This window comes from Brienomyrus brachyistius, chromosome 12 (assembly GCF_023856365.1).
Source record: "Brienomyrus brachyistius isolate T26 chromosome 12, BBRACH_0.4, whole genome shotgun sequence".
Classification (NCBI taxonomy): Eukaryota; Metazoa; Chordata; class Actinopteri; order Osteoglossiformes; family Mormyridae; genus Brienomyrus; species Brienomyrus brachyistius.
The window spans coordinates 19,605,346-19,630,437 of record NC_064544.1 but is presented as its reverse complement, the minus strand read 5'-3'; the positions used below and the strand labels follow the sequence as shown (position 1 = coordinate 19,630,437).

Sequence of the window (25,092 nt, the reverse complement as noted above, 5' to 3'; positions counted from 1 at the left end):
TAATGTCACACCTTCCCTGCGGGCGGTTCAGGCAGTAATGTCATACCTTCCCTGCGGGCAGTTCAGTCAGTAATGTCACACCTTCGCTGCGGGCGGTTCGGGCAGTAATGTCACTCCTTCCCTGCGGGCGGTTTGGGCAGTAATGTCTCACCTTCTCTGCGGGACAGTTCGGTCAGTAATGTTTCACCTTCCCTGCGGTCGGTTCGGACAGTAATGTTATACCATCCCTGTGGGAAGTTCGGGCTGTAATGTCACACCTTCCCTGCGGGCGGTTCGGGCAGTAATGTCACACCTTCCCTGCGTGCGGTTCGGGCAGAAATGTCACACCTTCCCTGCGGACGGTTCGGGCAGTAATGTCACACCTTCCCTGCGGGCGGTTCGGGCAGTAATGTCACACCTTCCCTGCGTGCGGTTCGGTCAGTAATGTTTCACCATCCCTGCAGTCGGTTCGGACATTAATGTTACACCATCCCTTTGGGAAGTTCGGGCTGTAATGTCACACCTTCCCTGCGGGCGGTTCGGGCAGTAATGTCACACCTTCCCTGAGGGCAGTTCAGGCAGTAATGTCACACCTTCCCTGCGGGCGGTTTGGGTAGTAATGTCACACCTTCCTCTTGGCGGTTCGAGAAGTAATTTCACACCTTCCCATCGGGCAGTAATGTCACACCATCCCTGCGGGCGGTTCGGGCAGTAATGTTACACCTTCCCTGAGGGCAGTTCGGCCAGTAATGTCACACCTTCCCTGCGGGCGGTTTGGGTAGTAATGTCACACCTTCCTCTTGGCGGTTCGGGAAGTAATGTCACACCTTCCCTGCGGGCGGTTCGGGCAGTAATGTCACACCTTCCCTGAGGGCAGTTCCGGCAGTAATGTCACACCTTCCCTGCGGGTGGTTCAGGCAGTAATGTCATACCTTCCCTGCGGGCGGTTCGGGAAGTAATGTCACACCTTCGCTGCGGGCGGTTCGAGAAGTAATTTCACACCTTCCCTGCGGGTGTTTCGGGCAGTAATGTCACACCTTCCCTGCGGGCGGTTCAGGCAGTAATGTTATACCTTCCCTGCGGGCGGTTTGGGAAGTAATGTCACACCTTCGCTGCGGGCGGTTCGAGAAGTAATTTCACACCTTCCCTGCGGGTGGTTCGGACAGTAATGTTACACCATCCCTGTGGGAAGTTCGGGCTGTAATGTCACACCTTCTCTGCGGGGCAGTTCAGGCAGTAATGTCACACCTTCCCTGCGGGCGGTTCGGGCAGTAATGTCACACCTTCCCTGCGGGTGTTTCGGGCAGTAATGTCTCACCTTCTCTGCGGGGCAGTTCGGTCAGTAATGTTTCACCTTCCCTGCGGGCGGTTCGGACTGTAATGTTACTCCATCCCTGTGGGAAGTTCGGGCTGTAATGTCACACCTTCCCTGCGGGCGGTTCGGGCAGTAATGTCACACCTTCCCTGCGGGCGGTTCGGGCAGTAATGTTACACCATCCCTGCGTGCGGTTCGGGTAGTAATGTCACACCTTCCCTGCGGGTGGTTCGGGCAGTAATGTCGCACCTTCCCTGAGGGCAGTTCGGGCAGTAATGTCGCACCTTCCCTGCGGTCGGTTCGGGCAGTAATGTCACACCTTCCCTGCGGGCGGTTCGGGAAGTAATGTCACACCTTCCCCGCGGGGCAGTTCGGGTAGTAATGTCACACCTTCCCTGCGGGACAGTTCAGGCAGTAATGTCACACCTTCCCCGCGGGGCAGTTCGGGTAGTAATGTCACACCTTCCCTGCGGGACAGTTCGGGCAGTAATCTTACACCTTCCCTGCCCACTTCACACCAGCTCAGTGCAGGTGGCTTCCACCATTGTTTGCAATATCAGTTTGTTCATGGTTTGGTAATTATCTTTTAATACTTTTTCTCTTTAAGGAGCCTCCTTCTTTTATATTACTGCTCATGTTACATGTTCTGCCCTCATCTTCTTGTACTAATTCTTGAGTTTGAAGTTCCAACTTTGCCTCTAATATGCCAGTAGATAAGATCATGTGTAGGCCTGTTGCGATAAACGTTAAATAAATTAATTTCACGATAATTAAAATGAGGTCGATAATTTTTCCGGCTGTAATAATTTTCATTTGGATGCTTGTTTGGTTTCCTCGTGTCTCTCTCAACGAAATGGGAATATCGGCTCTTTTTAGCAAACCGGCTCATTTGGCTCAGCTCACCAAGAAGAAGCGGCTCTTTCGGCTCCTAAGCGGCTCTTTTTAAAAACCCGCCCCTTTCTTTGTTTAGCCTGATGCTGATTCGCATGACCTGATTTGAGGTTGTTAAAAATAAGGTGTTGTCTCGTGAGCGGGCTTTTTCAGAAGACAACGTGTTCCGGCCACTGTCATCCTTAATGTTTAGGCAGCTCAAAAACCCAGACAATTCTATAAACATTAATAAAACGGCTCTTGAACAGGAGCCAGCTCCCATCGTTCACTAAAAAGAGTCGCTCAAAGAGCTGTCTCGTTCGCGAACGACACATCACTAGTAATGAGGTATGAACTCTCTTGCCAATGGACACTTTGCACGTCAGCTTCCGCGTTCATTCAAATGCGGCTCACTCATTTCCGGTCTGTGAAAAATGGTATTGGTTTATACATGCCATTTATAGGATTGCCAAAACTTATGATCTACATCATTTTTGTAAATCCTTCTCCAAAGTACCAATGAGTAAATTAGAGAAGGGCTTTAAGATGTTTGCCTTGTCTTACATCCATGGATACGAAGGGGAGTCTTATTCGTTCAGCTTTGTGGCTGGTGTTAGACTGAGACATGAAGAAGAAAAAATCGGTTATGATGATCATCCGATTATAATTATCAATTTCGCCGAGGCAGACGTGTTCACTATAAGCAGTAAAGTAAAATGTGGCAATAAAGTATATGAATATGATTTTATGCAATAAATTATATTTCTTGCTCGGAATTTGCCAGACTAAAGTAGCTACGGATTTGCATACGGCCTGTTGTGGCACCTGATTTTATTCATATGGAGAGTTTTGTTGTTAGTTTGCACTTTTTGTTTACAAAGGTCATAACTGGCAGTTTTGCCTGTTTTCCCTGTCTGAGCCTAATGTTTAATATTTTATGGGTGATTTTGTTTACAGGAACTTCATAATCCATTTTATTTATTGCTTTTGGTTGTGTTTGGTTTTTATTCAACTGCAGTTTTTGTTAACAGAGACTGGGAGTCCATTTTATTTATTGTTTTTGGTTGTTTTGTTTATTTTGGATATTAAAAATGTCTTCCCATCCCAGTGTTAAATGTTCTTTAGAAATGAAGGTTTATTGATTGTTGAAAGGGTGTACTTGCATTAATATGCCATTATTATTACATCAGTTGAAAATGGTCTCACAATGGCAATATTATTGTTTATCGCAATAATTCCTAGGATAATTAATCGTCCAGCATTATTATTATTGTGACAGGCCTTGTCACGGGTCGTGGTGCGCGAGCGCAGCGGAGAGCGGCGATTGTGCGGAAGGAGGAAGCAGGCAAGCGGGATACGGGGAAAACGGGGTTTTAATCAAGAACGGGGATCTCACGCGAACAAACATCAGGAGACATCAATGACGGACAAAGGACTCGGGTAAGACACGGACTGAAATACACAGGACTGATTGAAAATAATCAGACACAGCTGGGTACAATCCGGGAAACACACGTGGGTAGGCAGGGGGCGTGGCACACAGGAGGAGCCGACGAGCAGGGCATGACAGAACCCCCCCCCAAAGGCGCGCTTCACCGGGCGCGCCAGGGAGGAGGCGACAGACGGGACACGGGAACCGGGACCTGGAGCAAAAAAAACAGAACCATCAACAAGAGACGGGAAACAGGACCGAGGCACAAAACAGGGCAAGCGACAGGACGTGCGACAGGAGCTGACAAAGGGACGGGAAGGCAGAGAGACAAATCAGGAAGGGAGAAACAGAGGGAACAGGCGGAACAAAAGGAGCGGGAGTGACGGGAGGGAACGACGGGAAACCAGGAACAGAGCGGGGCAGAACAAAGGGACCAGGAACAGAGGACGGCGGGACAAAGGCAGGAGGAGGAACAAAGACAGGCGGGACAGAGACAGGAAAGAAGGGAGAGAAGGAGGGGGAACAAAGGGGAGCCCGTGGGAGCCCCAGCGGGCGACGGGAGGCAGCCGGAGGGGCCGCAGGCGGCCGGGAGGCCGGAGCCGGAAGGGACCACGGAGGGGCAGAGGAGACAGGGCGAGGGACCCGCGGAGGGGCCAGGGAGGGAGCAGGAGGGAGCAACAGGGAAGGGGACGAGGGAGCTGGAAGGGGCCAGGGCGAAGGCAAGGCGAGGGGGGGAACCGCTGCAGGCGGCGACGTCCTCCGACGGGCCGCAGGTAGGGGCCCCGCAGGCGACCGAGGAGCCGCCGTCGGGAAACCCCCAGGCGACCGACCAGGCACCGGAGGGGGGAGCGAGGCAGGGCGACGAGGCACCGGAGAGGGACCCGCAGGCGACAGCCGACCCGGAGGGCCAGGACCCGCAGGCGCCAACCGAGCCCCAGCGCAGGCGAGGCAGGGCGAGCCAGGGGGCAGGGCGGGCGGGACCCCAGCCCTGCGTCTGTGTCCCCTCCCTTTACGGGACACAGACATGACCCCAGGTCGGGGTCGAGTTCGCCGGGGCGAGGGAGAAACCGTCACAGGGGGAGAAGGGACAGGAGCGCGGTCAGGACTTGGAGCGCGGTCAGGACTTGGAGCGCGGTCAGGAACAGGAGGTGGCTGCAGTGGGGGCGCCGGCCCGGGAGCTGCAGGTGGCTGCAGTGGGGGCGCCGGCCCGGGAGCTGCAGGGTGCTGCCGTGGGGGCGCCTGCCCGGGAGCTGCAGGTTGCTGCAGTGGGGGCGCCTGCCCGGGAGCTGCAGGTTGCTGCAGTGGGGGCGCCGGCCCGGGAGCTGCAGGTGGCTGCAGTGGGGGCGCCGGCCCGGGAGCTGCAGCAGGCAGCGAAGGCGGCTGCGCAGGCGGCGGCGGCAGCGAAGGCGGCTGCGCAGGCGGCGGCGGCAGCGAAGGCGGCTGCGCAGGCGGCTGCGCAAGCGGTGGCGGCTGCACGGGAGCGGGGTCCGCCGGCAATGGCGGCTGCACGGGAGCGGGGTCCGCCGGCAATGGCGGCTGCACGGGAGCGGGGTCCGCAGCCCTCTGGAGCTGGAGGAGCTGCCGAACCCCCTCTGCCATTTTCTCCAGATCCCCCCGGTCGGAGGCGGGAGTAAACGCGGCAAAGTCCTTCTGGAGCCGCGTTATAATGTCCTCTGCCTCCGGACTCACAGGAGTGCCCAGTCCCTCCCAGATCCTCCAGAATAGCCCCTGGAGGGCGAAGAACCGGGAGATGCAGTCGGCTGTCTTCCCTGGTTGAGGCGCGGACGGCGCCTCCGGGGTGGCTGCTGCAGGGGGGATGAGCAGTGGGTCCGGGTATTCGATGGACTCCTCCTTGCTCTTCTGGCGCCTGGTGGCAGCGGGAGGTGGCGCGATGTCTGCAAAGACAGACGGCGAAAACACCGGCTCCCGCTCCAGGTAAGGGAAGAGGAAGGGCTCTTCCTCCTCGTCCTCACTCGAGGGCCAGAACATGGAGACTGGGCAGGTACCTCGCTGGAGCGGCCCCCGGGCTGGAGACCGGACGGGTACCTGTTCCTCCGGAGCAATCCATATCCTGGAGAGCGAGCAGGCTCCCAGGCGGATCGGCTCCTCCGGGATCCTCCTTTTTCGCCGCTTACTTTTCTTTTTCGGGTCCGTCATTCTGTCACGGGTCGTGGTGCGCGAGCGCGGCGGAGAGCGGCGATTGTGCGGAAGGAGGAAGCAGGCAAGCGGGATACGGGGAAAACGGGGTTTTAATCAAGAACGGGGATCTCACGCGAACAAACATCAGGAGACATCAATGACGGACAAAGGACTCGGGTAAGACACGGACTGAAATACACAGGACTGATTGAAAATAATCAGACACAGCTGGGTACAATCCGGGAAACACACGTGGGTAGGCAGGGGGCGTGGCACACAGGAGGAGCCGACGAGCAGGGCATGACAGGCCTAACCATGAGAGCATAACATAGAGTTCATAAATAGTCCAAACATAAAATATGACAATATCCACGTACCCAAACTATTTCTTTGGTCATAAGCCCCTACTGCATTTTAATATAGTCCATTGTGTGAAATGCTACCCACCCAAAATTTCTAATTGCCCCCCGCAACCTGAACAGTCTAGATCGGGGCCTGATTGGGAATGGAAAGACATTTATGTTTGTCTCATTTTCTGATAAAACACACACATACTATTACTGAAACTGCCCAGATATGTACTTTCCTTGAATTGGTAACTAGTCAGTAGAATCGTGTCCAGTTAATACGAATCGAAAGCCAAATGAAGTTCCGAAGGTAAACCTCACTAAATGAGTCCCCCTACAGGTGCAATTGCATCATTGCATTCGGGTGCGCAACATTTTAGGTGGAAAATCCCAAAAAGGAGCTGCGAATGAGGAGCCATGCGTGCGTCTTTGCACGCAAGTCTGGAAGTGTCTGCCAGCCGGTATGAAGGGTGTTGTGTGACAATATTTTATAAATAATTATGTCACTAAAAGGATTATTTAAATTATTCATAAACAGGTCATTTAAATGATTATTGAATTACAATTTAAATTGTCATGTAAATGATTATTTAATTACTTAAATCGTCATTTAAATTATTATTTAAAAACTCATATCAACTGTTGTTTAAATGCTTGTTTAAATGATTTATATGATACCAGCAACCATTAAAGTGATCTGTCAACGTCTCCCATCAAACTCAGTGGGCGGGCTCAAAATAAAACCTCTAACTAAAACATCTAACTAGTTACATTGCAAACAAAGTCACAAAAGATTGATATGGCGTACTCGATTGAATGGTGGTTTTAAACCGTGTTTTATCTGTTCCGTCTAAGGGCCGCATTACAAAAACTTCCTAACTTGTAGATCCTGCCTTAGCTGGATGGATGGATGGATAGCTTTATTAATACCCAGAGGGAAATTCAGTTGTCATAGCAGGCAGGTATATTTAAATTAAACAATAAAATTGCAATAAAATACAATACAATAAAAGAATAAAACGAGAATAAATAAAATAGGATACAGTAAAATACTGAAATAGGATACTACGACAGACAAGATGCAATTAGGATATGCAGGAATTTGAGATGCAAGGTAGAGCCAATAGATCTAACTAGTCCAGTTTGGTCACCACAGGTGTGTCATGGACTGTTGAGTTAAAGAGTCTAATAGCACTGGGTAGGAATGATTTCCTGCATCATTCCTTAATGCAGCAGGTTCAATGAGTCGGTTGCTGAAGCTACTCTTGAATTTCTGTAGTGTTTTATTTGGGGGGGGGGGTGAGAGGCATTGCCCATAATTGCCAGCAGCTTCGCCAGTATTCTGCCCCTGGCCCCCTCCTCCACACTGACAAGCTTGGAGCCAATAGCAGACTCAGGTTCCCTAATGAGTTTGTTCAGTCTGCTGCCTTCCTTTGCTTTGATGCTCCCCAGATGTTTGCTAACAATAGTAACTCGGGTTAGAACCTGATTTAGGATAAAGCCATTACAGATGAACAGATCCTAGGTTATTGCTCCTATCCTAACTTTAGACAGGAAATGTGTATTACACAAGCTTCCTAACTGCCAAAATCTTAAACAAACTGTACTAACTTTATGATAACTACACAGTCCTGATCATGACATAATGATAAAAATGATATATATTGTTTATATTGCTGTCTAAAAAAAAAATCCTGTTTTTATGGAAGAAAGCCGGCAGGTGGGGTTGCCAGATTAATTCTGTAAAAACACGGCAAAAACATAATCATCATTACGGAACAATGTAATAAAAATGTACAAAGTACAAAATTACAGTTTAAACCAGTAAACTGTATTTATGCTGAATTAGCATGACGATATTACTGCAAACCAGTTCTTTCAGTAAGACTTACATCCAGTTATCGCTTATTGTCCATTGAAGCCCATTCAGTTTCACTGAAAATACCCAACAAACAATATTACTGTGGAAAATTGTCATTGTTGGCACCACGATGAAATGTGTCCTCAGCATTTAACACAGCAGTGAGCCACTATTATTTAGCACCCAGGGAGCAGTGCATGGGAATGGTACCATGCTGACTGGGGATTCAAACCAACGACCTTCCAATCCCAAACACACCGCCTTACCCATTAGATCCACTGCCATTATTTGGTAGAAAATCCTCATTATGTGTCATTAAACTGAAATTTTAATGAACTGAATGGTTGTTTATAATGTAATGTTTTTTGATGCATTAATCATTTCTTATAGTGAAAGCAGCATCTAATTACTGCAATTTTGCATATAGACAATGCAAATAAATCCCAGCTAATTTACATTTTCCTAACTGTCTATGTAGTATTACAGAAGTTACACATAAAAGTAACGCATTACAGACAGATGTGTGAAGTTCACATCCAGAAAGTACAAATCCAGAAGGTTTTGTTTCAACCAGCCACACTGAAAAAAGTTACCTTGAATGAGCTCAATTGAATCATGTACAGTGGTTCCACCCAAATAGAATGAGCATTTTGAAAATGAAACACTCTTTTTAAGTTGATGCATTGACAGTTGATACATTGACTATAGTTGAATTCATCTCACTCATTTTTTTCATGTCTAATTAATTCAAATGAACCACTTTAATTCATTAAATTAGGTATATTACATTAGCCGTGGTAAAAGGTAACTGAAAGACACAAAACAATGTGAAGGGCTGCATAGGCATCTGCTCTGTGGAACCGGGTTAAACAAAACCCCAAACCATCTGCTTTTGTGAGGGAATAATTGGGATGGGCTTTGTATTACCAAACAACACAGGATGGAACTCTATGCTTCTTCTTATGCAGCGATAGTCATTCATTGTCACTCAGATTGTACAGGAGGTGGTTCCAAGCAATTAGAAGACGCAGGACAAACCAATCAGATGTCTTTGACCCACATCCTCTACAATCTGATTGGTTATCTCTCTGAACCAATCACTTTTCATACTGCCCTCAGAACATTTTTGAGTAACAAAACTCCTACAAGCTTAGTTTGGTGCCAAATTCGTCTCCTGAGTCACATATACCAAGTGTCAAAGTTTTAAATATGGTGCATATTGAAATGAGAATAACCCCAAACATATAAGTTTCCCCTTTAAATAGGAGGGGAAAACATACAGATGTCTGGTTGCCCGATTGTATGAATCTTCCTGTTCTTGTTCCAGAGCGGCTGGTGGTGACAGGTGCAGATGAGCCTGTCTATGCACATGCTGGAGAGGATGTGACTCTCAGCTGCTCTGTGGACACCCATGTTAATGTGGCAGAGCTTCATGTGGAATGGAGAAAGACAGACGATGACAGTGACATCTTGGTGCTTCTGTTCACTGATGGAGAGAACAGACCAGAGTCTCAGGATGGGAGATACTCTGCAAGAGCTGAATTCTTCACTGAGGAAATTCCCAAAGGAAACTTCTCAATGAAACTGAGGAAAGTCAGGATGGAAGACAAAGGAGAGTTCAGGTGTGAAGTCCACTCAGATACTGATTCTGCCAGTACAACTGCCAGGATAGCAGCACTGGGTGAGTCACTAGAAGGACTGGTTTTAACATGCATCTCAGCATAGTTGTTAAATTACATTTTCATTCCGCTAAGCCTCAGTGGTTCTGCTGCAGACTGATCTTTACGCAAATGCCATAGGGTTTAATCTGCTCAGTGTAACAGTAGAAATGGTGAAATTTAGTGCAACTTTAAAACACAAAATGTATTAAATGAACAAATTATTTGTTTCAGGCTTCAGCTTTAGTGCAGTTTTCAGCTCTGTCATAACAGGTATTATATTAGAGTGATGCAGTGTAATGTGTAATTATGGTTTATTATTAATATTCACTTAAGAGCTACAGAGACCATGAGAGTGTGACTGGGAAAAATGCAGTAATAACAAAATATTATTCTTAATTGTCCATAACATCGTATGACAGAGTAATACAGTCAAAAAGCCCTTTGTGACATGCGGTGTACATATATCCAAATAATATACTATATGGAAATATGAAAGATCTTATATATTAAATCTGTATGTTTTCAGGCTGGAGAAGAGTTAGGAATCACACACTTATAGACATAACTAGATTTAATCATAAATTTCTGCTCCACTTTGTGAGACTAAATGATGTGGACGTGTCGATTATGCTGCAGCAAGACAAACAGCCCGTTTTAGAAAATGGCTAATGGAATGTAATTCTGAATATTTTAGGTTATTCATCCCTGCATTGGCTGATTCTGTGGCTGTGCATCGCTGTCACACCTGTAGTCCTACTTACTGGTGCTTTATCTGTCAGGCATTTAAGAAGGGAAGGTAAGTGTAGCATCTGCTCTGTCATTTCTAGTAATTATGATGACATCAGCGGATCCATGATTGAAGCCACTTATCCTGTAGAGGGCATCTCAGCAGACATGGGGCATCAGGCAGGACTGTATCTACACAGGGTGCCTGTCCACTGCAGGGCTTAACTGTGATGTAATTAACATACTTTGATCCTGTTTCTGGGGCGGCATGGTGGTGCAGTGGTTAGCACTGTTGCCTCATACCTCTGGGACCCGGGTTCGAGTCTCCACCTGGGTCACATGTGTGTGGAGTTTGCATGTTCTCCCCATGCCGTTGTGGGGTTTCCTCCGGGTACTCCGGTCTCCCCCCACAGTCCAAAGACATGCTGAGGCTAATTGGAGTTGCTAAATTGCCCGTGGGTATGCATGTGTGAGTGAGTGGTGTGTGAGTGTGCCCTGCGATGGGCTGGCCCCCCATCCTGGGTTGTTTCGTGCCCATTGCTTCCGGGATAGGCTCCGGACCCCCCGCGACCCAATAGGATAAGCGGTTTGGAAAATGGATGGATGGATGATCCTGTTTCTCTGGTAACAAACACATATGTGTGAATATGAATCATTTCAGAACATTTTATTACTATAAACCCCTGCAAACTAAAACAATGAACCAAAGCTGATGTCCTCATTGAAATTATACTAAAATAATGTAGGATCTGCATCTGGTGAGACTGACAGTCTGTACTGGGTGTCTGTAGGTGTGAATGCAGCAGAATGACCATCTGAGGATGGCTGTAGATCATTAAACTTTGCATGAACCATCATCTAATGTTAAACAGCATGTGATTAAATCTGATTCTACTTTCTGTCTATAGATAAAAGCAAACAGGCTCTGCTGAGTCACTGTTCACATATCACAGTCCCACAAATCATGGTTTCTGCAGCCTTCATCCTGTGGGGTGTAACTGAAGGTGAGCCCAGTGAATATGGTTTAAAGAAGCTTTACAAAGAGACAGATTTTATTGTTTTTGTTGTGCAGGCAGTAAGAAATAAACAGCAGCAGCATAAACAGCAACCTGCTGGGGATTAATTATGTAAATGAGTGTCTCTGTAATTTGAGGCTGGTACTGAGTATTTGTAATCTGTACTGTGATGATTCACTTTTAAGGTTAATAAGTTTCCTTCATAAATTAACTCATAGTTATTTATAGTTTGATATGTATTCCCTAAAAGATTATTAGATTGACACTGAGTCTGTATATGATAACACAGGTTTGATTTTGTTTACTCAAAATGAGCATGTATTTACAACAGTATAGGCAGCACCCCCTGGTGACTAATTATAGAATTTTAGATATTTGCAGGCAATAATGAAGTGACAGGTAACATGAATTCCAATGTAAAGTTCAGCAGAGTAGAAGAAAGGAAGTCATGAGAAGCTAAGCTGCCCACATAAATACTGCTAGATGAATGGACACCTTCAGTTTTATCAGTGATGCCGTGGGGGGGGGGGTTAGGATGTTTCTCTTAACCCCCAATTATTTCCGGTATTTTCTGACACTGCTTGACTCTGCTAAATAAATGAAACTTAATGTTCACTGTTTCCCAGGAACCACAGGAGAGGCTGTTACTTGTCCTGCCATCAGTCTGATGTATATCCTGCTGTTGATAAATATGGCTCCATATCAGGAATTAATTGCAGGTATGTTTACATATTTCCATGTTTCCTGTCCTGTTTCCTACACCTAATATTAAAGGTGGTTGTCACTGTTTGGGGAAAAAAACTGTAAAATAAAGACAGGTGTTTATAATTAGTTTGACCAAGACAGCGATCACTGTCAGCACTGTGTCAGAGCGGTTTAGAGAGATGCAGCTGAGAGCTTCCAAAGGACCATATGTAAAGAACCAAAGAGCAGTGAAGAACCATAGTATCAGGCAGGAGATGGAGACCTTCAGGTCCCAATACAAACAGGCAAAAGAAGAGGAGAGCAGTGGCTTGGCTCAGTTGATGTACATCCTACACAAGAAGATCAGGGTCCTCCAGCGGGCAGAGTGGCATCGGAGACGACGTCGTGAAAGAGCCTGAAAGCACTGCATTCATCACCAAGCCCTTCAGGTTCATGAAGGATCTGTTAGGGCAGAAGCATAGCAGCAAGCTGGCCTGTTCAGAGGAGGAGAGGGACCAGCATCTGAAGTAGATGTATAGCGACCCAGCAAGAGATCAGGACCTGGGACAGTGCAGCACAGTGATGCAGCCGACCGAGGCAGCTGTGCAGTTTGACACGTCAGACCTGCAGCTGAAAGAGGTTCCTGAGGTAGTCAGGAGAGGATGAGCAAGCTCAGCTCCAGGCCCGAGTGGCTCCCATACAAAGTGTACAAGTGCCCTAAACTCTTCCTCTGCCTTTGGAAGCTCCTCTGAGTTGTCTAGAGAAGGACCTACTGTATATTCCCAGTGGAGGGTTTTGGATCCCAAAGGAGGAGAACTGAAGGCGAATAGACCAGTTTCACCTCAGCTCTCTGTTGAGTGTTGAAGCAAAGATCATCATCAGTGCTGTTTCTAACTGGTTGTGCACCTTTCTTCTGAAGTTTAGTTACACTGATACATCAGTCCAGAAAGGGGGCATGTCAGGAATGGCTGGATACCTGGAGCACATGGGCGTGGTGACTAGTGATGCATGGATCGCAGTTATATCAAGAGTGGGGGGGGAGGGGGGCACCGCGACAAGCAGGTTCATAAAAATTACTATTCTGATTAATAGCAGAAGCTTTGCGCATAGGTGACATATGTCATAAATGAGGAAAATATTCATTACATTCTCTAAAATGTGAATGTATTTTAAGCTTCATTTTACATCAGGTACGAATCAGCAGACTAAACTCCCATTGCGGGTCCATTTGTCTTAAACAGCAACGGAGGCAAAAAAGATCTTAGTGAAAATCAAATAAGGAGAGTTAAAAACTAATAAAAAGGATGGGTGGAAAAGTTATGTGTGGGAGTAATTTAGTGAAATAGTTACCATGACGACTGTAGTGCTGGTAATGTCATATGTAACATGGTATTAGTATTCTTAATGCTCTGTATTTGGGAAGATGACATGCAGAGTTATAGTCTGATGGGAGTAAAGATTCAGTGTTCAGGCTGGTGCCATTGAAAGAAGAACTTTCACTTTAAGTTAATGTTTGTTTATTTAAAACCAGCTTAATTCAGTGTAACATGTTATCAGATCATAATACTTACATGTATCCCACTGAGAAACACTGGTAATGTGTGATCGGGTGCCGGTCTCTGATACTTTATTCGGATGGGTGGTGGGTGGATGATTTATATGTACATGTGGATTCGGATGGAGTCACAGCCGATCTGCGCATCACTAATGGTGACACAGCTGATCAGGGAGGCTGGGAGAACAAAGACAATCTGTCAGTCCTGTGGCCCGACCTGGAAAATGCATAAGGCTCAATTCCACACAAGCTGGTGCAGCTGCCCTTGGTGGAACATCGTGTCCCCAGTAGTCAGAGATCTCACTGCGGATTCCTGCAGCAGTGTGAGGCTGAGAGCCTCCTCAGGAGCTGTTATATCAGGCTGGAATAAGGCTGAGACCAGGACCACCACAGGCTGCATTATCTCTGTGATCCTGCTCTCTGTCGCCATGAACATGCTCACAAAATCTGCTGAACCAGAGTACAGAGAGTCTAAAACAGAAACTGCCCAACAGCAGCCTCCCATCAGAGGACTTATGGATGAGATAACAGTCACCACAGAGTCAGTCCCAGGACGTCACTGGATCCTGCAGGGGCCTGAAAAGCTGATGGGGTGGGAGTGGATGGAGTTCAAGCCTCCAAATCTAGGTCCATGGTGCTGAGGAGAAAGAAGGTGGATGACAAATTTCGGTCCAGTATCGCAGGTACTGACATCCCAACCATCACAGGGAAGCCTGTTAGGAAGTGAAGTGTTTGGCAGCATCCTGAAGGACAAAACAGGCATTAAGTTGACCTGCACTGAGTTGGATGTCTGCCTGAGGTCAGTGGACTGGTCTGGCCTACTGGGGTAATTTAAAGCATGTCTGTACCAGCATGTCATTCCTCCAAGAGTCCTGTGGCCACTCCTGGTTTATGAAGTGTGAATCCCGACAATAGAAACCTTGGAGCGGAAAGTCAGCAGCCGCCTCCGGAACTTGAGCAGCATGGCTCTCCATAGTCATCAAAACAACCTGTGACTGCCAGTCCTTGGAGGAGGAGTTCAAGGTTACAAGAGCCAGTTGAGTATAAAGAGTCACAGACACAGAATACTCAACTGGTTGGTTGAAACAAAATCTTGGTCTGGATTTTTACTTTCTGGACCTGAAATGTCCGCCTCTGACAGAGGGTCAAGCGATCTGAAGGTGGCCATTTGCAGCATTTGCAGCATTTGCATCAGCAGCATTTGACACGGTCAACCACAAAACTCTCCTATACATCCTTAGGAGTCTTGGCATTGGTGGCCTGGCCTGGCGCTGGCTGGCTTCCTACCTAGAAGGCCGAACATACCAAGTGACATGGAATGGATCCACATCTACTCCACGTTGTCTTTCCACCGGTGTCCCTCAGGGCTCGGTTCTTGGCCCTCTCCTATTCTCCCTTTACACTAAATCTCTTGGCGAAGTCATATCCTCACATGGCTTCTCCTACCACTGCTATGCCGATGACACACAACTCATCCTCTCCTTCCCTCCCTCAGACACTCATGTCTCCACTAAGATCTCTACATGTTTGGCAGACATCTCATCTTGGATGAACACTCACCAGCTAAAACTCAACACTAGTAAAACTGAGCTGCTTTACATCCCGGCTGACTCATCCCCCCTCCAGGACCTTGCGATCTCTTTCGAAAACTCCCTGATCCGTCCTTCGGCTTCTGCTAGAAACCTTGGAGTTACCATAGATGATCGGTTGTCATTTTCCTCACATATCGCCAGTCTTTCTCGCTCTTGTCGGTTTCTCCTCTTTAACATCAGGAGGATACGTCCATTTCTTTCCACTCAGGCTACCCAGATACTCGTCCAGTCCCTCGTCATCTCACGCCTTGACTACTGTAACTCGCTTCTAGCGGGTTTACCACTGAGCGCCATCCGTCCCCTTCAACTGATTCAGAATGCAGCTGCTCGTCTTGTTTTCAACCTTCCCAAGTTCTCCCACACCACTCCTTTGCTGCGCTCCCTCCACTGGCTTCCTGTAGCTGCACGCATCAGATTCAAAACACTGATGCTCGCATACAAAGCCAAAAATTCTCTGGCACCATCCTACCTAAAGGACCTCATCACACCCCGCTCTGCACCACGATCTCTCCGATCCTCCAGCACTGCTCGACTGGTCCCACCTCCCCTCAAGGCACAAGGAAGACACGCATCTCGGCTCTTCTCTGTCCTGGCACCTAATTCGTGGAATGAACTCCCCCTAGATGTCCGAACAGCTGAATCCTTGACTGTCTTCAAGCGACGACTCAAAACTTTTCTTTTTCAGAAATACCTGACGTAGAACTTCTATATTCTTACTCGACTCTTTTTCTGGTGTGTGTGTGTATAATAAAAAAAAATAAAAAATTCTGCACTACTCAATGGAGTTATCAGAGATAGTATTCATAGCTTGGGTCCTTATTGAGCTAGCATCGGAAATTCATTGCAGAGTCTCAAAGCACTTATGTAAGTCGCTCTGGCTAAGGGCGTCTGCCAAATCCTGTAAATGTAAATGTAAAATGTAAATGGCCAGAGCTGGCATAATGGTTTTGCAAGCCAAGTTTAAGGCTGAAAGTGGTAGGAGTGGTGATGCAAGGCTGAGCTGGACTAGGATCCTTCTCCACGTCCCACCTTAATCACCAAAGGGAAGGAGGAAAACTTCCTGGTCCAGCAGGAAGTGAGAGCAGCAGTGAAAGAGGAGAGATTGTGTTGGATGGTGGGAATAAGGCAACAGGAGGTTTAGTCAAGATGGGAAAATACGGTAGAGAGGAAGGTGACCTGTGGCCTGTACTAAGAAGCGGGGTTACTGGCTTATCAGGGTAACTTGTTGAATTTAAGGTACCACAGTTTAAATGTACTTCATATTCGTTCATTTACATTTTGCCCAGAATACCTTAAATCTGACAACCCCGATAAGCCAGTAACTCCGCTTCGGAGTACAGGCCACTGGGCGGAGCTGTGGAAAGCTGAGCCACACAGCATGAAATTCTTCATCCAGACTGTTTGTGATGCTCCCCAGCCAATCCAATAGAGATGGGGGGTCAAGGTAGAGACACCAGCCTGTCTTCTGTGCTCCAAGAAAGGAACCCTGGAGCTCATTCTGAGATGTTGCCCAAAGGCACTGAGTAAGGGGTGGTGCAGTTGGAATCATGACCAGGTCCTGAAGGTCACTGCTAAAGCCTTCAGCTCAGGAGTGGAATGGGCTAAATGTTCCTGCCCCTCCAGGCTGGTGATCACCTTCATCAGAGCTGGGGAACAATCAAGATCTGCTGGAAGAACCTCAGCAGGTGTCCTGGACCAAGGTGCATGGAGAACAAGATGTCTCCCTTTGGAGGTCGGCTTCAGGGGCTTTGCAGCCTGATTTTCAACTAAAGACTTCAGTTGGTTGGGCATTGAAGGTGAGAGGAAGAGAAGAGCTGCAGCACCATCAACGTGACAGAGAAAGGCTCAAGATGGCTGTGGCTGAAGAGAGGGGAGTCATGGGGGCAGAGGAGCCAATCAGCTACCTGGACACAAGCTGGGGTCTGATCAGTCCCAGCCGGGTCACCTGGAGGAGGGTGTATGATGCTGAAAGACCCAAAACACCCTGTGATTCCAGAACCATCACTCAGGATGAGTGCAGGAGCATCACTCAGCATCACCAGTGCCCACCTTATGTCTTTGCACAGCAACAGAAGAATTTAGAAATTAACACTTTTCTATTAGTCCAAATTTCTGTAGTTTATGAAATATACATTAAAACTTTTTACTACATTGTAATAAATCCATCAGTACATTTTCCATATGATTGCTGGTTCTCCTGCCGCCCAGTTACTGTTGGTATCAGGGTTGTAACAGTGCACTGTCCAGCTCTTACAGTGTAATGTGGGTTACAGAGGCTTTTACTTTTAACTAGGATCTTCTGCTGATAATGTGTGGAAAGTGATCATCTAACAGCTGATGACTAGATATCTTCAGTCCTTAAGGAATGAATGGTCATTAATGGTCTGACATTGTTAAATAATTTTCCTATAATTAGGGGTAGCTGGTGTGATGTATGATTGGTCGAATTTAACATATAATTATAAATCCCATTTTTATTTTATTAAAAAAATTACTTGTTTTCATTTTGCAGTTTCATGGCAGAATATTATACTCAACACTCTGACAGCTGCATTTCCCATCATTATGGTCGGTGTCCTAACAGGTAAGTTTAAGTGTAATTAATGGTTATTAAACATTAAGAGGGCCGGTCCTTAGCAGGGTGGGTAAGACAAGGACCTGTAACCTGAAGTTTTCAGCCCAAGTCCTGGGAGAAGCTCAGTCTGTTTACCTTTAGACAGCTGCTTAACCTGAACTGCTCCAGTGCCCAGCTGTCTGAAAGGGGACCATTTTAAATAGATAAGAAATGAGGATTATTTTAAATTAAAGCTGCATGATTATTGTAAAAATAATCACATCACAATGTTTGATATTTTTTGCAATATATGTTGCCATATTTATTTAACAAAAAAGAAGCTAAAAGCTTATGTTATATAAGTCGGTGATGTTGCCACAAATTATAATGATAAATAATACATGTATAGTTACATTTATACATATAGTTACATTTATATAGCGCCTTTCACAATCCCAAGGTCGCTTTACACTAAAACAATAAGAAAGAGAGATCAGTGATCAGTAAAGGAGGAAAAGACAGAAGAGAGATGTTCAAGGAAAAGAAATGTCTTTAATTCAGATATGAATGGTGGAAAGTCTGGTGTGTGGAACAGTGAGGAGATTATTATTAGAGGATCTGAGAGAGCGAGAGGGTGAGCAGGGAGTCAGTAGTTCACTGAGGTAGTGAGGTTATGCAGAGCTTTATAAGTGAGAAGCAATATTTTCAATTTGATCCAAGATGGATCCAGTAACCAGTGTAGCTGAGAGAGGATGGCTGTGATGTGAGCAGAGTGTTTGGTGTGAGTGAGATCTCAAGCTGCTGGGTTCAGAAAATACTGCAGCTGTATAGATCTATAGAGATTGTATAGATTCTGCAGAGAGGCCAATGACAAGGGAGCTGCAGTCATCAATACGGGACGTAATAAAAGCATGAACCAGACTTTGGGCATCAGTACTGGACAGAAATGGATGCAGACAAGTGATGTTATGGAATAGAATGGATGCCGTTTTGCAGAGGAAGTTTACATGAAGATTAATGTTAAGTGAGGAGTCAAATAGTACAGCAAGATTTCTGATAAATGTAGCAGGTTTTACAGGGACATCATCAATAATAAAAGAGAAATCAGAGGATTTAGATACTGATAACCCAAGAAATCCAAGATGCCGACCACCGTGGCCAACGTGTTTCTTTTTGCTTCTTGACTTGACTGATGATTTCGGACCGACCGATAAGGCTTCAGTTTTGTTTATATTAAGTTTAAGTTTGAGAAAGTTATCCTGCATAAAAAGCTTTAAATCTGTGTTGCAATCAGTAAGTGTACTGGGAGGCAATTCAGTGGAGGTCTGTGTACTGAGATATAACTGAATATCATCAGCATAGCAGTGAACATTAAGGCCATATCTGCAAATGATCTGGCCAAAGGGGAGATTGCAGATTAGGAAGAGGAGGGACTGGAATGGCTGGTATAGTGCGTTACCATTAAGAAAGGCATGTAGCTGTGTGGCTACAACTCTTTCCATCACTTTAGCCAGAAAAGGAAGATTTGAGGTCTGTAGCTTGAGAGAGATGATTGATCAAACTCAGGTTTCTTGAGGACAGGAGTAACTGCAGCAGCTGGAAGGGAGACGTGTTTATCAGTGATGCAATTGGAGAATTGATTACAGAAGAACATGCTTTAAGTAGAGGTGTAGGGGCTGGGTCAGAATGACTGGAGGAAGAGTTAACAGGCGTAAAGCAAGGGAGTTTTATAATTGGAGTAGTACAGTCAAGATTAAAGGGAGAGAATGACTGAGAAGTAGGAGGAAAATTATCATAGATTTCGTTAATTTTGGCTTCAAAAAATTAAAAAATGCCGGGCACTGCTCAGCTGTATTGGATCATGCTTGTACAGGAGGTTTAAGGAGTTTAACAGTCCTAAGGAGTGTCTGTGGCCTAGACTTGGCACCACTTATGATGGAGTAGAAGTTTGAGTGAGCAGTATTTAGGGCGTCCCTATGTTTTTGGATGTGCTTGGTGTATAGAGGCATGAGCACAGTGAGACCGGATTTCTTAAGGTGTTCAGGATGCCAGCCAGTGGCCTTTATTATTCTGAGCTCAGGGGGGAACCAAGGACAAGAGCAAGTGGCTGGGATCAGCCTGGTCTTTAGAGGGGCTGGATCATTAAGCAGTACAGAGATAGTATCATTATAGAAGGAAACCACAGTATCAGGAGAAGGGAGTTTATGTAAGTCAAACGGGGCAGAGGATAGAAGAGAACCAGCAAAGAGATTAGAACTAATGGATCTAGTATTGCAGTATGTGACAGATTTTCTTAGGAGGAGGAGTATTAAAGTGGGGACCACTTTACAATAAGGCTGTCTTTTGCCACTTAGAAATGGTAGTAACTCATTAATAGAAAGAAAAGTTATAACTTGTTTATAATTGTCTATTAATGATTTACAAAGTGTTACCACCTACTGTAATTAATAACCTGCTTATAAACCATTCATAATCTCTTTATAAGTGTACCATAATACAAAACTTGTTCTCCATTACAACAGTGATCTGAACGGACACACAAAGAAGGATGGTACAGACATTACAGTTTATTCATACATAAACCCCAATATAAGAGCATTGACAAGTAATGCGCTGCCCAATGGCCCAGTAACGTCCGACGGCCAGGCCTCAGAATCACACACATACAGCGAATTCAGGTCTGAATAACTTCTGTTAACCGGTACAGCACTGAAATATGATCATCCACACCACAGCACAATGCACTAACAGCAAGGGACATAAACGAAACACCACAGCAAATCCACAGCAGTCAGTTACATTGGGCAGCTGCTAATTGGCAACATTTTCTTATCCATGCCCCTACAAAGACTAACCCTCCTGTCACGGGAACGCTCGGCGATCGCGGGCAGAGCGGCGATCGTTCGAGGCGAACGGGCAAGAAGGATGCAGGCAGGCGGAAGTCGGGGATTAACGAGGGTTTAATATACAAACTGGGAGCAGGATACATGTAACGCCAACTAACATCAATGACAGACAAAGCAAACAGGGGAGACCAGGACTTAAATACACCAGACTGAATGACAGCAAACGGAAACAGCTGAGTACAATTCGGGAAACACACGTGGGTAATCAGGGGGCGTGGCACACACGAGGAGCGGACGAGCCGGGCATGACACCTCCAAACAAAGAAAATAAAATAAACACACAATAAAACAAATACAATACCCAACTAAATAACAATCCCTATAATACTCGGAGGTAGATTAGTAGAATGTAAAAGGAGAAAAGCAGCACAAACACTCTGGAATTAGGATATCCATTGGAATACTCTCTGTAATAAACCACAAACACATATAAGCACACAGACATGTAATCTTAAATCAGTCTAATATCACCCAAAAAATAGCATGTCATTTAACTAACAAACCACAACTACCTACCATCCATCCGTAAAGAGACACCTGAACGCAATCCACCGATCAGCGTGACTAACATGTTTGAATGACCTTTCTCCCTCCCTCTTACCCACCGGACTCACCAAACAATTCCTAATTCCTGCTTTTATCTTAGTCTCTGTCCCCACCCTTGCCATCCATTCCACCTGTGCACCACCCGAAGTAACAAGGCTCACCTTAAGACAAACCAGCTCCCTGTATATAACCGGAGTACAATAGGGACCAATCTACCTCAAACTTCTGCCACTTTAAGATGGCTGTACTACAATCTGCCACATTAGGGAGCCTTATTGTAAAGTGGCACCTTAAAGTGAAAGCTGCACTCAATTAGCTTATGATCAGAGATACCAGAGACTGAACCAGAGACAGAAACATCATTCAAACCACTAGAACAGAGCAAAGCAAGAATATGACCATGAATGAGAGTTGGAAAGTTAACATGCTGTGTTATATTAAAACATACTAATGCTGAGATGAAGTCAGATGTGTAGGAGCAGTCAGTGTCAACATGGATATTAATAGAACAATAATGGAAGGCAAGGGGTGGGGGGGGAACCAACCTTCAGAGTAATATATTCAAAAGCAGTGACATCAAGAAATGAAAGTAATTTTTAAAGTCGATCGATAAGCGACAGCCAGCCCACCCCCTCCTCCACATAAACAGGGTTTGATAGGTAGTTGTAGCCTGGGGGGGTCAGCATTTTCAGATGTAAATAGTCACCAGGTTGTAGCCAAGTTTCTAAAATACAAAACATATCCATCTTCTTCTGGATAATGAGGTCGTGGATCAGAGATGCTTTTTTGGTTATTGAATGAGCATCCAGAAGGGCAAGATTTAAGTCAACATGGCTGGGAGAAAATGGGGCAGATGGATTTTGAAGAGGATGAAGATGCTCATGAGTTATTCCTCGGATGGCTTTAGTGTCACGCAGCGAACACTATCGTATGTATATTCAGTCAGGATCGCTGCGTCAGAGTCGTAAATAACGGTGCATCCTGTTTCTGAGTGGTGGGTGTAAAGAGGGCATCGGACAATTCCAAGTGACTGGCACAGGTGGTACGATACTGACTCCAAACGGGTACGGCAGTGAAGACATTTAAGTTCGACCTGAGAGTGTATGAGCTGCATTGCAAGGTGTTAAAAAACAAACATATGCAGTAAAACTCCAGGCTGTCGATTAAAATGAGTAATGAAGCTGCACATACCAGCTGTAGGAAAAATTAGGTCAGATAGTTTTGATCTCCACCAATGTGAAGGGAAAATAATTATTATTTTGCTATTTATCATTTGATGATGATTATTAATTAATTATTATGCCCAGTGTTAGTCTGTTAATGGGAGACTTGGGTGGGATTCACTAATTACAGTATCGCTGAGTAACCTGGGTTAGAATGATCGTCCACCAAACACACTTCACCAGGTAAGGTAGTGGATACGTAGTGAAGCTCTTCCCACAGCTGCTGAGAGTCTCGCGATATTTTCAAGTGAGCTTGAGGTTTAGAGCTTAGGAGCCAGTTCACACAGAGGCAGTGACTCAATTGTGAGCAGTCAATGACACGGAGATGTGTGTTATATAAAAGGCATGCAGTTATGTCTAATACTACAGTATCATACAACAGACATTACATGTAAGATCAAACAGAACATAACAGAATAAAGCAAAACAATGAAATATGGAGGGGGTGGCATGGTGGTGCAGTGGTTAGCATTGTTGCCTCACACCTCTGGGACCCGGGCTCAAGTCTCCACCTGGGTCACATGTGTGTGGAGTTTGCATATTCTCCGCATGTCATCATGGGGTTTCCTCCAGGTACACCGGTTTCCCCCCACAGTCCAAAAACATGCTGAGGCTAATTGGAGTTACTAAATTGCCCGTAGGTGTGCATGTGTGTGTGAATGGTGTGTGAATGGTGTATGAGTGTGCCCCGTGATGGGCTGGCCCCCCATCCTGGGTTGTTCCCTGCCTCATGCCATTTGCAGAAGAATTTCCCCTTGGGATCTCTTAAATCTCATACAGTGTCTGTATTCTCAAATACTGGTTTATAAACATAGCATGAGCTGAACACAGGAAACACATTTTCGTATTCTGAATATGTAACACAGGTACCTGTATTTCAGTACAACCCAACCCTGGTGTCATGTGACTGGGAATGTGTGAATTGTACCTTTGTAAAGGGAGCCAAAGGAAAGACAGCAAGTGTTTAAATAAGAAAAACCTTTGGCTCCAGACCCCCCGCGACCCAGTAGGATAAGCAGTTTGGAAAATGGATGGATGGATGGATGGATGGATGGATGGATGGATGGATGAAATATGGAAATGTAGTGATGAGATTTAAATGAGTAACCTTAAAGGGGTGCTCTGCACAGCAAGCACGTGATTTTGAAACCATGCACTCAAAGTTATAAAACAGATTGACTATCACAGATTAGATAGTTAAAATGAATGGAAGTTGATTTACTTGGTTGCAGAGGTGATGAGCTGAGGAAGCGATGGCACCTAAGAAGGCACGGTGTCTGGAGCGGTTCTTTGTGTGGAGCCCCTTTGATTTTCTGTCTTTGGTGAAGCTTTAAGGTGAAAGGCTTTGTCTTGGAGCTGGAACTTTCTTCTGTGCCTCTTCAAGGCAGGCTTTACGAACAGGCTTCACCCCTCTGAGTCTGAAGTCCATGAATATTGATGATCATCAATAACTCAATACCTGGACCAATGGCCTGGGCCATCTATTGGCGGGCTGGTCGAGGGATGTCTGTAGCAGTCCTATTCAGATTTATGACTATAATGACACCACTTTACAGTTGATTTTCATTAAAAGTGTGTAACTTTAGATACGTACAATTTCACAGCAATGACTGACCAGATCTGAATCTGGAAGAAGCATTTTCCCCTCAGTTTGGTACCAAACATGCCAGACCAACCTAGAGGGTCACAGGTGCGATCAGGTAAGAAGGAATGTAGAGAAGCAGGGGGGTCAGGCAAAGAAAAGGCTTCTAATAGTTAGGAGACTCACTAAGATACTTAGTTACCTTATTTAACTTTCCTAATTTCTCTGAGATCGACATGACAGTGTGCATGAGTAACTATACATATATCTTTATTCGCATGGGTAACTATACATATATCTTTATTCGCATGGGTAACTATACATATATCTTTATTCGCATGGGTAACTATACATATATCTTTATTCGCATGAGTAACTATACATATATCTTTATTCGCATGAGTAACTATACATATATCTTTATTCGCATGGGTAACTATACATATATCTTTATTCGCATGAGTAACTATACATATATCTTTATTCGCATGAGTAACTATACATATATCTTTATTCGCATGGGTAACTATACATATATCTTTATTCGCATGAGTAACTATACATATATCTTTATTCGCATGGGTAACTATACATATATCTTTATTCGCATGAGTAACTATACATATATCTTTATTCGCATGGGTAACTATACATATATCTTTATTCGCATGGGTAACTATACATATATCTTTATTCGCATGGGTAACTATACATATATCTTTATTCGCATGGGTAACTATACATATATCTTTATTCGCATGAGTAACTATACATATATCTTTATTCGCATGGGTAACTATACATATATCTTTATTCGCATGGGTAACTATACATATATCTTTATTCGCATGAGTAACTATACATATATCTTTATTCGCATGGGTAACTATACATATATCTTTATATCTATATAATAGTTTAAGTGAGAAGGATATAATAGGCAATAATGTGTGAGGTGCGTTTATAAGGGTGACACACAAAGTATTATGTGATTAGTGGTCATTGTTGACACACAGTGTATAACAATTAAATATGTCCTCCGCATTTAACCCATATGTGACTTAGTGACAGAGCAGGAGGCAGCTAATTCAGCACCCAGGGAGC

The 25,092-nt window shown here is 45.3% G+C and overlaps 1 protein-coding gene across 1 annotated transcript in view; it reads left to right on the top strand.

Annotated features, from left to right (window-relative positions):
* LOC125704987 (uncharacterized) overlaps positions 1 to 25,092 on the top strand; it is a 132,253-nt gene that overhangs the window by 33,052 nt on the left and 74,109 nt on the right. The window contains exons 4-8 of the mRNA XM_048971234.1: positions 9,271 to 9,624; positions 10,299 to 10,400; positions 11,239 to 11,334; positions 11,973 to 12,065; positions 17,690 to 17,761. Coding sequence (XP_048827191.1) covers positions 9,271 to 9,624; positions 10,299 to 10,400; positions 11,239 to 11,334; positions 11,973 to 12,065; positions 17,690 to 17,761 — 717 coding nt within the window. The remainder of the gene's footprint in view (positions 1 to 9,270; positions 9,625 to 10,298; positions 10,401 to 11,238; positions 11,335 to 11,972; positions 12,066 to 17,689; positions 17,762 to 25,092) is intronic.